Source organism: Pongo pygmaeus, chromosome 20, assembly GCF_028885625.2.
Source record: "Pongo pygmaeus isolate AG05252 chromosome 20, NHGRI_mPonPyg2-v2.0_pri, whole genome shotgun sequence".
NCBI classification, from domain to species: domain Eukaryota; kingdom Metazoa; phylum Chordata; class Mammalia; order Primates; family Hominidae; genus Pongo; species Pongo pygmaeus.
This window is the reverse complement of record NC_072393.2, coordinates 9,418,719-9,432,200: the sequence shown is the minus strand read 5'-3', so window position 1 is coordinate 9,432,200 and position 13,482 is coordinate 9,418,719. Positions and strand designations below refer to the sequence as shown.

At 41.3% G+C, this 13,482-nt stretch overlaps 1 protein-coding gene and 1 pseudogene across 1 annotated transcript; both read right to left on the bottom strand.

Annotated features, from left to right (window-relative positions):
* Positions 1-6,360: 6,360 nt before the first annotated feature.
* LOC129019291 (olfactory receptor 7E24-like) lies at positions 6,361-7,222 on the bottom strand (annotated as a pseudogene).
* Positions 7,223-12,458: 5,236 nt separating this feature from the next.
* LOC129019288 (olfactory receptor 7D2) lies at positions 12,459-13,397 on the bottom strand. Its single transcript, XM_063658437.1, has one exon. It carries the CDS (start codon positions 13,395-13,397, stop codon positions 12,459-12,461), a length of 939 nt encoding a protein of 312 aa, XP_063514507.1.
* Positions 13,398-13,482: the final 85 nt, after the last annotated feature.

Genomic DNA, 13,482 nt, shown 5'->3' with positions numbered 1-13,482 from the left:
GACCATGGAGAGCAGGTCCGCTGTCCTCCCTGCGTGGTGCACGATGGAGGCTCAGGCTACGTCCTCAGGACTGGCAGGAAGACAGGGTCAGACATGAGCCTTCTGGTGCAGATGACAGGTGTGGAGCCCACTGGACTGGAAGCTCACACTGCAGGGCTGGAGGCACAGGCTGAGTATTCACTATGGTATGGCCTTGGGGGCTCAAGGCACAGAGCTCCTCATTAGCCAAATTGGCCCAAGTCCCCCAATCTCTAAGGACTTCCTCATAATAATGCAGGAAGAAGAAGAGAAAAATGAGTGTCCATAGAAGCTTTTGGGCTCTTCCTCTAATCAGGAGAAAGCTCGTGTGTATTATTCGCTTTTTTCTTTTCTTTTTAAAGATCCAAATGCTTCAATTTTCATCTTTTATTGTGGTAAAATATACCATGTATAAATATAAAAAGTATAAATATATATTATTTCATATAGAAGGGTCAATATAAACATTTACAATTTCCACTATTTTTAAGTTTACAGTTTAATGACATTAAATACATTTGTATTGTTTAGCAACCATCACCACCATCATCTCCAGAACATTTTTATCTTTCAAAATGGAAACTGTGCCCATTCAACAAACTCTCCGTTCCTCTCTCTCGCCCACCCCTTGGGGCCATCATTCTGTTTTCCAACTCTACGAGTTTAACTACTCTAGATATTTGATAGCAGTGGAATCATACTGTATTTATCTTTTTTTGAGACAGAGTCTCATTCTGTCACTCAGGCTGGAGTGCAGTGGCGTGATCTCGGCTCACTGCAACCTCTGCCTCCCGAGTTCAAGCGATTCTCCTGTCTCATTCTCCCGTCTCATTCTCCCAAGTAGCTGGGATTACAGGCATGTGCCACCATATCTGGCTAATTTTTGTATTTTCAGTAGAGACGAGCTTTCGCCATGTTGGCCAGGCTGGTCTCAAACTCCTGACCTCAAGTGATCCGCCTGCCTCAGCCTCCCAAAGTGCTGGGATTACAGGTGTGAGCCACTGAGCCCAGTTGTGTTTATCCTTCTGTGATTTATTTACTTCACTGATGATAATGTCTTCAAGGTATATACTTTTGTATAAAAACCAAAGAGTTGGCTGGGTGCAGTGGCTCAGGCCTGTAATCCCAGCACTTTGGAAGGCTGAGGTGGGCAGATCACGAGGTCAGGAGTTCGAGACCAGCCTGGCCAATATGGTGAAACCCTGTCTCTACTAAAAATACACAAATTAGCCGGGCGTGGTGGTGCGCACCTGTAGTCCCAGCTACTCAGGAGGCTTAGGCAGGAGAATCTCTTGAACCTGGGAGGCAGAGGTTGCAGTGAGCCAAGATTGCGTCAGTGCACTCCAGCCTAGGTAACAGAGTGAGACTCCATCTTAAAAAAAAAAAAAAAAAACGAGTTATGTTTGTGCAGTAGAATGAATCGTTTTCTTTCAGCTTTTCCTAATTTCCCCTCACACGAAGAGTCCACTTAACGGAAACAGGAGAATACTATTTTCTGAGTTTTTTTTTTTTAATGTGCAACTGAAAAAGGTCTACCATCACTTTTTAATGTTTATTTGCAGAACCTTTCAAAACCTTTCCTTTCTTATGTGATTTTTTTTTTTATACTTTAAGTTCTAGGGAACATGTACACAACGTGTAGGTTTGTTACATATGTATACATGTGCCATGTTGGTGTGCTGGACCCGTTAACTCGTCATTTACATTAGGTATATCTCCTAATGCTATCCCTCCCCTCTCCCCCCACCCCGCAACAGGCCCCAGTGTGTGATGTTCCCTTCCTGTATCCAAGTATTCTCATTGTTCAATTCCCACTTATGAGTGAGAACATGCGGCGTTTGGTTTTTTGTTCTTGCGATAGTTTGCTGAGAATGATGGTTTCCAGCTTCATCCATGTCCCTACAAAGGACATGAACTCATCCTTTTTTATGGCTACATAGTACCATGGTGTATATATGCCACATTTTCTTAATCCAGTCTATCATTGATGGACATCTGGGTTGGTTCCAAGTCTTATGTGATTCTTTATCTGTAAATACTGTTTAAGAAATCTAGATCCCATTCAATGGTTCTGATCAAACTCTAATAAACCATACGTTTTGTTTCCAAGGAGTTCTCTGTATAAGAGGAATAGGGCTTCAGTGAGGAAAGAAAATATGGTATATACAGATGTCCAATTGCCTTCACTCTCATAAGTCAGTGTACAATTACTTCATTGTTACATGAAGGAGAGCTGTCCTCACTGTGCAAGGTTGTCAGTATATAGATAATGATATTCATTCTCTGCCCTTTTGTAAATATAAAAAAGAGACAGTCCATCAGCCATCCAGGATAATGCACAACAAGAGTTCAAATAATTTACTTGAAATGCATTGATCTAAGTGTAGATGATGACAATGATATCTACATTTACTAATTTCTTATCGGGTAAATACATTATCTGTTTAATCCTAGAGTTCCTCAAGATGAACATCATTAAAAATGATGAATTAGAGGATGTGGAGTTAATAAATATGTTCTGGTCCAGTCAGCAAATGACTTAGATGAGCTAATGTTGAAAATCAAACTTCAACCCTTAAAACCCATATGTTGGGCCAGGTGCAGTGGCTCATGCCTGTAATCCCAGCGCTTTGGAAGGCCGAGGCAGGCGGATCACAAGGTCAGGAGATCGAGACCATCCTGGCTAACACAGTGAAACCCTGTCTCTACTAAAAATACAAAAAATTAGCCAGGTGCGGTGGCAGGCGCCTGTAGTCCCAGCTACTCGGGAGGCTGAGGCAGGAGAATGGCATGAACCTGGGAGGCGGAGCTTGCAGTGAGCCAAGATCGTGCCACTGCACTCCAGCCTGGGCAACAGAGCTAGACTCTGTCTCAAAAATAAAATAAAAAAAACCACATATGTTGAACAATACACTAATCAATAATACATTGATTATGACAGTTTGGCCTTATTGTTCCATTACTACCTATTAAATAGTTATCTAATTAGAGATATATTTCATTATATCTCCCCAGCCAGCCTCTCAGATAGATCATTACCACAACATTAGATGAACTAGTGTAATAGAAATATGTTTTGTATTGCATACAAGGTAACACAGTTTGCAATAACAGTTTGCTTATGAATTCTGCAATAACAGTTTGCTTATGAATTCTGCAATAACAATTTGCTTATAATTCTGGAAATTTTCATAAAATTGACTTCTTTTATGTAATAATATATACTAATAATATATACTAAAAATAATACTATTTGATGGAAAACTACCTTTACTGGTTCATGATACCATTATATATGATCATTGCATGATCTTGGAAGAAAAAAATGATTGTACTTAATTTGCTACTGAGGAATCTGAGGTTCAGAAAAGAGCTATGAGCTGCCAAAGGTCCCAAATTCAAGAGCCAATATATGGTTGATGAAGTAGCTACAAATCTGACATTTTTTTTCTATTATCTGTAATTTCCATCCAAATCAAAGATTGTCATACTAATTTTAGATGGCTATTCTGAAGCATCCAAACTTCTGCCATGTAAGGTATTAGTTCATCATAGCACTCTTCTAAATCTTGACATAAAGAGCAAAGGACAGAGCATCACCTATGGGGAGCGTCTACAATGTGATTTCAACAGGCAATATTAATGTGCCACTTATCATGTTCGTTGACTATTAGGTGACAAATGAAGAGTTCACTTTTATTGGTGACATATACATTCAATATCTTAGGATAAAGTTATAGAAGAACATGATTAAATTATTTATGATGAAATTGGTGTCTCAATAATCCTCAGACATCAGTAGAGCCACACAGCAACTGGAAATAGAAAACCAGAATTTAAACCTCAGTTAGATGCCCTTCACAAAGACATATGTTTTATAACCAGCTTTATTTCTTGAGCACATTTAAAAATATTCCAATTGTAGAGAACTACAACATACCTTTGTTCCCAAATCAAAGTTCAGGAATAGAAGTCAATCTAGTTATTTTAATGAAGAGAATTGAATACAGGGAGTTGGTTCAATTGTTACTGCAGGACAAAGGCAAAAGGAAACAATATAGTAACAGAAACAGTAACTGAAGGTAGCCTCTAAACTCTGAGGCTTCCGGGAGTGAAGGTATTAGTGAAGTACATTGAACTTTCAGTGTGATGAGCCTTAGTGACCAGGAGTGGAATTACATAAGAAAAATACATGGGCCAGGTACGGCGGCTCACACCTGCAATCCCAACACTTTGGGAGGCCATAGTGGGTGGTTGCCTTGAGGTCAGGAGTTTGAGATCAGCCTGGCCAACATGGTTAAACCCATTTCTACAAAAATACAAAAATTAGCTGGGCGTGGCAGCCTGTACCTGTTATCCCAGCTACTTGGGAGGCTGAGGCAGGAGAATCACTTAAACTCGGGCAACAGAGGTTGCAGTGAGCTGAGATCATGCCACTGCACTCCAACCTGGGCAACACAGTGAGACTCCGTCTCAAAAACAAACAACAACAAAAACAAAAAACCCACATGAGAAATAGAACAGGGTTTCGAGAGTCCCAACCTGGCAAAAGATGAGTACAGAAGAATGAGATCAGAACAGAAATACTATAGGTTAAAGACCAACATAATAAGAACAATACAAATCTTATCTCCTTGCTATCTTGAAATATTCCACATTATTGTTAACTAAAATTTCTCTACTGTACTATTAAATACTCGAACTTAATTCTTCTGCATGGACTTTTGGACCCATATACCAACTTCTCTTCAACCCCCTCCCCATTTTTACCACGATCTGGTAGCCAATATTCTACTGTCTGCCTTCATGAGATTAACTTTTCAGCTCCTACATATGAATGAGAACATGCATTTTTGTGCCTTCCCTATTTCACTTAACGTAATGACCTACAGTCCCATCAAAGTTGTTGCAAATGACAAGATGCCATTTGTTTTACAGCTGAATCATATCTCATTGTATACGCATACACCACATTTTCTTTATTAGAAAGTAAAAATAACACATATTTTTAAAGAACCGGTCTCTGAACGGGAAGTCTAGGGATATTGTTACCATGTTATTATTTCCTATTTCTCTTTTTATGTATGCACAAGAAGGAAATATGATAAAAATCTATATGCATGTAAATCTACAGTTGCAGTAGATAAATAAAAATTCTAAGGGGTGAAAATAACCCAGCATAATGACAGTCGGTTCACTGTTGAAGGCAATGCATTTGAAGAAATCACATTGCCTGGTGGTACAAGAAACTCTTTTGTAACTTACATTTTTGAGTTTAATCCCTTTGGGAACTTTACCATCTGAACTCTCTCTGACGCTTTGTAATATCCTCATACCCACACAAGTCTAAGTAAATCAGAATCTCTGGTAATGAGACCCAGGCATCAGCACTTGTAAGCTCTCTGGGCAAATTCAATCTAACTCAAACTTGAGGACCAGTGACATGGATCCTCACATATAATCTGCCTAAATAGATTTTATAGATGCAAAGTGTAAATAAATTACAAATGAACCGTGAAAAGCAATATAAATGTGAAGTACAGTAAATTCTCATTTAAGGTCTTCAATAGATTTTTGGAAACTGCAACAATAAGAAAAATCATGTATAATGAAACCAGATTCTTTTTCTCAACAACTTTATAGCTGAACAATGTTAAAGGAAATGACATTATTTGAGGACCTCCTATAATTCATTTTCTTAAAGTCACAGTTTCCAAGAACCTATCAACATTACGTGAGGACTTAACTGTATATAAGAAGAGAGATGTGGCCAGGTGTGGTGGCTCACGCCTGTAATCCCAGCACTTTGGGAGGCTGAGGCAGGCAGATCACAAGGTCAGGAGTTCGAGACCAGCCTAGCCAACATGGTGAAACTCCGTCTCTACTAAAACTGCAAAAATTAGCCGAACGTGGTGGTGGGTGCCTGTAGTCCCAGCTACTCAGGAGGCTGAGGCAGGAGAATTGCTTGAACCCGGGAGGCAGAGGTTGTAGTGAGCTGAGATCACACCACTGCACTCCAGCCTGGGCAAAACAGCGAGAATCCATCTCAAAAAAGAAGAAGAAGGAGAAGGAGAAGGAGAAGAAGAAGGAGAAGAGAAGAAAGAAGAAAGAAGAAGAATGTAATTTCACCTGGATACCAGGGTCATTGCCCAGAAACTAAAAGAGTCTAAGTATATTGAATTCAATCATGATGTTTATTAAGAACAAAACATATCAGAATACTCAGCAATTCCAACTAGAGACATAACGAAGGAAGCAATATTCTTTGCAGGTCTGGATATTTGACCTTGCTGCGTTTTCCAACCCACGCTAAAGAATGGAACAGATAATAAGATCATGAGATTAGACTATTCTGCCATGCAGCCGCTGCAGGGCACTTTCAATGTCCCTGTTTCTCAGGCTGTAGATGAACGGGTTCAGCATGGGGGTGACCACTGTGTACATCACTGAAGCCACTGCACCCTTTCTGGGATAAGAGGACATGTCTGAACTGAGGTACCCTCCAAGGGCTGTTCCATAAAATAAGCAAACAACTGACAGGTGAGAGCCACAGGTGGAGAAGGCTTTATACCTCCCACCTGATGATGAAACCCTCAGAATGGAGGAAACAATTTTATAGTAAGAGAAAAGGATCCCCAGGATGGGAAGAAAACCAAATATGGCAGCAAGGAAATACATGACTATGTCATTGGTGAAGGTGTCACAACACGCAAGGTGGGGGAGTTGAGAACGGTCACAGAAGAAATTGGGAATTTCCACATCCTTGAAGCAGGTAATTTGTAAGGCAATCCAATTGTGCAGCTGGGAGTCTAAAAGACTGAGAAAAAAAGACAACAAAACTAGGAAGCCACAGAAACATGGGTTCATGGTAACTGGGTAATCTGGAGGGTGACAGATGGCCACAAACCGGTCATAAGCCATCACACTCAGAAGCATGTCATCCATACATGCAAAAAGGACAAAAAAAAGACATCTGAGTCAGGCAGCCTGCATAGGAGATGACTTTGCTGTGAGTTTGCATGTCCACAATCATCCTGGGGACCGTGGTGGAGGTGAAACCGATGTCAGCCAAGGACAGGTTGGAGAGGAAGAAGTACATGGGGGTGTGGAGGTGGGAGTCAGAGCTGACGGCCAGGATGATGAGAAGGTTCCCCAGCATCATGACCAGGTACATGGACAGGAACAGCCCAAAGAGGATGGGCTGCAGTTCTTAATCTATAAACACCCTGTGTGTACATGCTGGGATATTATTCATAATATCTCTTCAATATTACTGCTAATAATATCTCTTTGATATTACTGCAAATATCAGAATGGGTGTACACCCTGTGATATAATTAATAATATCTCTTAGAAACTACTGCTAATATCACAGTGGGTGTACACCTGGGATATGATTCATAATATCTCTTTGATAATACTGCTAATATCACAATGGGTATACACCATGTGATATGATTCAAAATATCTCTTTGATTTTACTGCCAATATCACAGTGGGTGTACACCATGTGATATGATTCATAACATCTCTTTGATATTACTGCTAATATAACAATGGTTGTACACCCTGTTATGTGATTCATAATATCTCTTCAATATTAATGTTAATATCACAGTGGATGTACACCATGTGACATGACTCATAATATCTCTTCGCTATTACTGCTAACAACACAGTAAGTGTACACATTGCATGTACACTCTGTGATATGTTTAATAATATTTCTTAGATGCGGTGGCTCACACCTGTAATCCGAGCAATGTTAGATGGAACATCCTCCTGTTTCCTGGGTATTACAACTACCTAAGGCAAATGTGAATTTAAATATTCTGGCTCTTTTTTTCTCTCTCTAAAAGACATGCCTCTGTTTCCCATTCCTAAAGCACCTATGAAATTGCTTAATGTTTTTGTATATTTCTATTCAACAACTCCTTCGGTGATTAATTACTTTTATACTTTTCTTCTCTGTTCATGATCATCAAATTTCTGTCTTTGATCAGTTTACTTTCAGCTGTTTGTGAGATATCTAAAGCATCATTTAAATCATTTTCATGTCATGCACTGACATGGCTTCCTCAAAAATTATCCATTTGAATGTTGCGGTTCTTTACTTTGTTGTGTTCTTGTCATCTCTGTGATAGTGACAGGAGACAGCCAAATACCCAGGCAGATGGGGTGGGTCCCCAGTAAAACCCCACCTTCAAGCCAAAAACAGTCTATAGGCTGAAAGACTGGACTACTGGTCCCGGATGAAACCTGAGACCCAGAGTGAGAAATTCTGTTCTTGTTTACTTGCCCTTTCCCAACAGATTTTTTTTTTTTTGAATAATGCCTTTTAGCCAATCGAATGTTGCCTTTTTGAATAATAATACCTATGGTCTGTCCCTCCCCCATTCTGAGCCCATAAAAGCCCCAGACTCAGCCATATTGATACAGGAGATAGAAAGAAATTATTTAGGCAGAGAGTGAGGGTAAAAGAGTCCTTGGAGGAATTTCCCTAACAAAAAGCAACCCCCAAATCATTTCTTTTCTGACAAAGAGAAGCCTGAAAAATCTGCTGCAGACATAGATAAGCAACTGCAAGCTTGCATGGGTGAATCCTAGCAGCTGCGCCAATAGGAAAGGGCTAATTGAGGGCCAGACACGTTCAACATGGAGTCTATCTTCCCTTTTCTTTGTCAGCCCGTGTGCAGTAAAGACACAGGCAACATGGCACCGGCCAGGTAGAGAATCCATCTGCATAATAAAAGATTAGGGTGGGGTGTTAAGTGTTAACAGCTCAGTGGGCCCTTTGCCTTTTTGCATGAAGTGGCTGCCCTCCACCAGCGAGGGCAAAGGGCCAGTATGACAGGCTTTTGTATCCACACTTGTGGCTCCTGAGCACTTTTCCAGCATCTAGGAAAAATGAGATTGCATGAACGAATTGAAGGATGTTAAATGCGGGAGGGATTTTATGTCTGATCAAAGTGGCTCTCAGGTAAGGGAAGCTGAAAAGGGGATGGGGCAGGCAGGTAATGAAGTCCAGCCATCTCCTGCTGAATTCTTCTCTGAAGTTATACCATCAAGCTGTCCTTCTGAGGTCAAAGCTGCTTCTCTCTGATGTCCAGCCACAGTTACATCTACTGGCTGAGTCTGGGATTTTTATAGGCATAGCATGGGGTGGGGCAGGGCCAGGGGTGGTTTAGGAAAAGGTAATATTCAAGCAGGAAAACAGGGATATAAGTTCTTACTTTGGGCTGCAGTTTCAGGCTTTTTGGCTTGAGGGTGGGGTTTTGCCTGGGAACTGCCCTTTTCTGCCTAGAATTTCTCCACCCTCTGTCCCTAGCACCCTCAAGGCCCCACTTTTCCTGGGGTAATAGGGCCTGGTTATTTCTACACAATGTGAGAATTCTCCAAAGAGCAGCCCTAGCTTTAGAGCTCCCCATAGAGTTGGCAGAAACTTTCTCAGATCTGCCTAAACATCTCTTATGGACTAAATTGCACCCCCCAAAGTTAATATAGTGAAGTCCTCACCCCCAATGTGATGACTGTCTTTGGATACAGGGTCCTTATGGAGGTAATTAAAGTTTAATGAAATCATAAGGGTCAGGCCCTGATCTAATAGGACTGACATTCTTAGAAGAAGAAGAGACATTGGAGATATATAACCAGCTATATTTAAATATGTCTTTTAATCATACTTCATCCAGTAGGAAAACAAATAAACACTGTTGATCTGTTCATGATCCAACACACAAACAACAAAAACCCACATGCAAACACATAGAAATAAAGTCAGCGAACAATCAATAGCTTAAGAACTCTGTGCCACCACTTGAGATAACAAAGCTATAGCAAATGCTTCAAATCCATGTTCAGAACTCACTAATGGAGAATTAAGAATGATGACCAAGGACACAATTTTTGAACAGCACATAGGACAGCAGTGCCATCAAGGAAATTACTTGGAGATTGTTAACTTACGCCCCCATGTTTATCATGGCACTATTCACATTAGCAAAGACATGGAATCAACCTACGTGTCCATCAATGGAGGACTGGATTTTTTTAAAAGTGGGGTCTTAAAGAACTAGAAGACCAGGCACAGTGGCTCATGCCTGTAATCCCAGCACTTTGGGGGGCTGAGGTGGGCATATCACCTGAGGTCAGGAGTTCAAGACCAGCCTGGCCAACAGGGTGAAACCCTGTCTCTACTAAAAATACAAGAATTAGCTGGGTGTGGTGCCAGGTGCCTGTAGTCCCAGCTACTCAGGAGGTTGAGGCAGGAGAATTGCTTGAACCTGGGAGGCAGAGGTTGCAGTGAGATGAGATCATGCCACTGCACTCCAGCCTGGGCAACAGAGTGAGACTTTGTCTTAAAAAAAAAAAAAAAAGAACTAAAAGTAGAACTACCTTTCAGTTCAGCAGTTCCACTACTGGCTATCTACCCAAAGGAAACAAAGTCATTATGTGAAAAAGACACACACACCTGCATGTTTATAGCAACATAATTAGCAATTACAAAGGCATGGAACCAACCTAAGTGCCCATCAACCAATGAGTGGATGAAGATTGTGGTATGTATACACCATGGAATACTACTTATCCATAAAAAGGAACCAAATAATGTCTTTTTATTATTATTATTATTATTATTATTATACTTTAAGTTTTAGGGTACATGTGCACAATATGCAGGTTAGTTACATATGTATACATGTGCCATGCTGGTGTGCTGCACCCATTAACTCGCCATTTAGCATTAGGTATATCTCCCAGTGCTATCCCTCCCCCCTCCCCCCACCCCACAACAGTCCCCAGAGTGTGATATTCCCCTTCCTGTGTCCATGTGTTCTCATTGTTCAATACCCATCTATGAGTGAGAACATGCAGTGTTTGGTTTTTTGTCCTTGCGATAGTTTACTGAGAATGATGATTTCCAATTTCATCCATGTCCCTACAAAGGACATGAACTCATCCTTTTTTATGGCTGCATAGTATTCCATGGTGTATATGTGCCACATTTTCTTAATCCAGTCTATCATTGTTGGACATTTGGGTTGGTTCCAAGTCTTTGCTATTGTGAATAGTGCTGCAATAAACATACGTGTGCATGTGTCTTTATAGCAGCATGATTTATAGTCCTTTGGGTATATACCCAGTAATGGGACGGCTGGGTCAAATGGTATTTCTAGTTCTAGATCCCTGAGGAATCGCCACACTGACTTCCACAATGGTTGAACTAGTCTACAGTCCCACCAACAGTGTAAAAGTGTTCCTATTTCTCCACATCCTCTCCACAAATAATGTCTTTTGTAGCAACTTGGATGGAACTGGAGGCCATTACTCTAGGTGAAGTAACTCAGGAATGAAAAACCTGGGCTTGTTTGTGTGTTCAACCAACATACATAAGATCCATATGAATATATCGTATGTTCTCAGTTATAAGTGGGAGCTAAGCTATGAGGACACAAAGGGATATGAACAATATAATGAACTTTGGGGACTTGAAGGGAGAAAGGTTGGGAGGGGGGTGAGGAATAAGAAGAGACTACTACCACTTGGGTGACGGGTACCCTAAAAACTCAGAAGTTACCACTAAAGAACTTATCCATGTAATGAAAAACCACATGTACACCAAAAACTACTGACATAAAAATAATTTTTTTAAAAAAAGAAAACATGGTATGTATCTATATATATTTATATCTATATAGATATCTAGGATATATACAATGGAGTACTACTCAGTCATAAAAAAGGATGAAATCATGTCTTTTGCAGCAACATCAATGGGACTGGAAGCCATTCTCTTAAGTAAGGTAGTAAAGAAACAAAGTCAAATGCTGCATGATCTCACTTATAATTGGGAGCTAAACAATGTATACGCATGGGCATTATAACAGAATAATGGACACTGGAGACTGCAAAAGGTGAGAGGGGCGTGAGAGTTTAAAAACTGCCTTGGCCGGGCGTGGTGGCTCACGCCTGTAATCCCAGCACTTTGGGAGGCCAAGGCAGGTGGATCACAAGGTCAGGAGTTTGAGACCAGCCTGGCCAAGATGGTGAAACCCTGTCTCTACTAAAAGGCATGTGGTGGCACACACCTGTAATCTCAGCTACTCAGGAGGCTGAGGCAGAAGAATCGCTTGAACCCGGGAGGCGGAGGTTGCAGTGAGCTGAGATCACTCCACTGCACTCCAGCCTGGAAGACAGAGCGAGACTCCGTCTCAAAAAAAAAAAAAAAAAAAAAAAATTGCCTTATGTTCACTATTCTGGTAATTGGTAGGCCAAAAGCTCAGACTTCACCCTTATGCAAATGCATGTTAAGAAATCTGCATTTGTACTCTCAAAGTATAAAAAAAAAATTTTTAATTTTAAAGAGTAAGAATTTCAAAATAAAACATTTTTGTCATTGGTGCTCACAAAACATCTTAGTCCTGGGGCCAAGGGATCCATCACAAACAAGAGGTTGCCCTGCTGAGGAGTCTCCCCAGGGCTCCCTTCACATCCTTGTTCCTCAGGCTGTAGATGAAGGGGTTCAACATGGGGGTGACCACAGTGTACATCACCGAGGCCACGGAGATTTTCTGGGAAGAGTGAGTCACCGCAGAAGTGAAGTGGACCCCAATGCCTGTCCCATAAAATAAAGAAACGACGGAGAGGTGAGACCCACAGGTGGAAAGTGCTTTTTGTTTTCCCCCAGATGAGGACATCTTCCTTATGGATGAAGCAATTCGTGAATAAGAGAAAATGATCCCAAGGAGGGGAAAAACGCCCAGCACACCCGTCATAAAGTATATCAACATGCTGTTCAGGAAGGTATCAGAGCAGGCCAGCTGGAGGATGTGTGTCAGTTCGCAGAAAAAATGTGGAATTTCAAAATCTTTACAGAAGGTTAGATGCATCATCAGAGAAATATGGAGGAGGGATGTCATGACACCAATGAGCCAGGTGACAAAAACCAGGAGGCCACAGAGGCGGGGGTTCATGATGATCATATAGTGCAGAGGGTGGCAGATGGCCACAAACCGGTCATAGGCCATCACGGTCAGGAGTAGCGTGTCCAGAATAGGAAAAAACATGGAGAAATAGACCTGTGTGAGGCAGTCCATGTAGGAGATGGCTTTGTTCTCGGTCTGGATGTTCACCAGCATCTTGGGGACGATGCAAGTGCTGAAACAGATGTCAACCCAGGACAGGTTGGAGAGGAAGAAGTACATGGGGGTGTGGAGGTGGGAGTCAGAGCTGATGGCCAGGATGATGAGTAGGTTTCCCAGCACCGTGACCAGGTACATGGACAGGAACAGCCCAAATATGAACGGCTGCAGTTCTGGATCCTCAGAGAGTCCGAGAAGGATAAACTCTAAAAATCCTGTTTGGTTTCCTGCTTCCATGTAGTTGATGTATCTACAAAAGAAGAGGTCATTAGCCAGCTGTGGTGGTGGACACCTGTAGTCCCAGCTACTCGGGAGGCTGAGA

Excerpts from the sequence above, each read along its gene's own strand:
- LOC129019288 (XM_063658437.1), bottom strand. The coding sequence starts at position 13,397 with ATGGAAGCAGGAAACCAAACAGGATTTTTAGAGTTTATCCTTCTCGGA.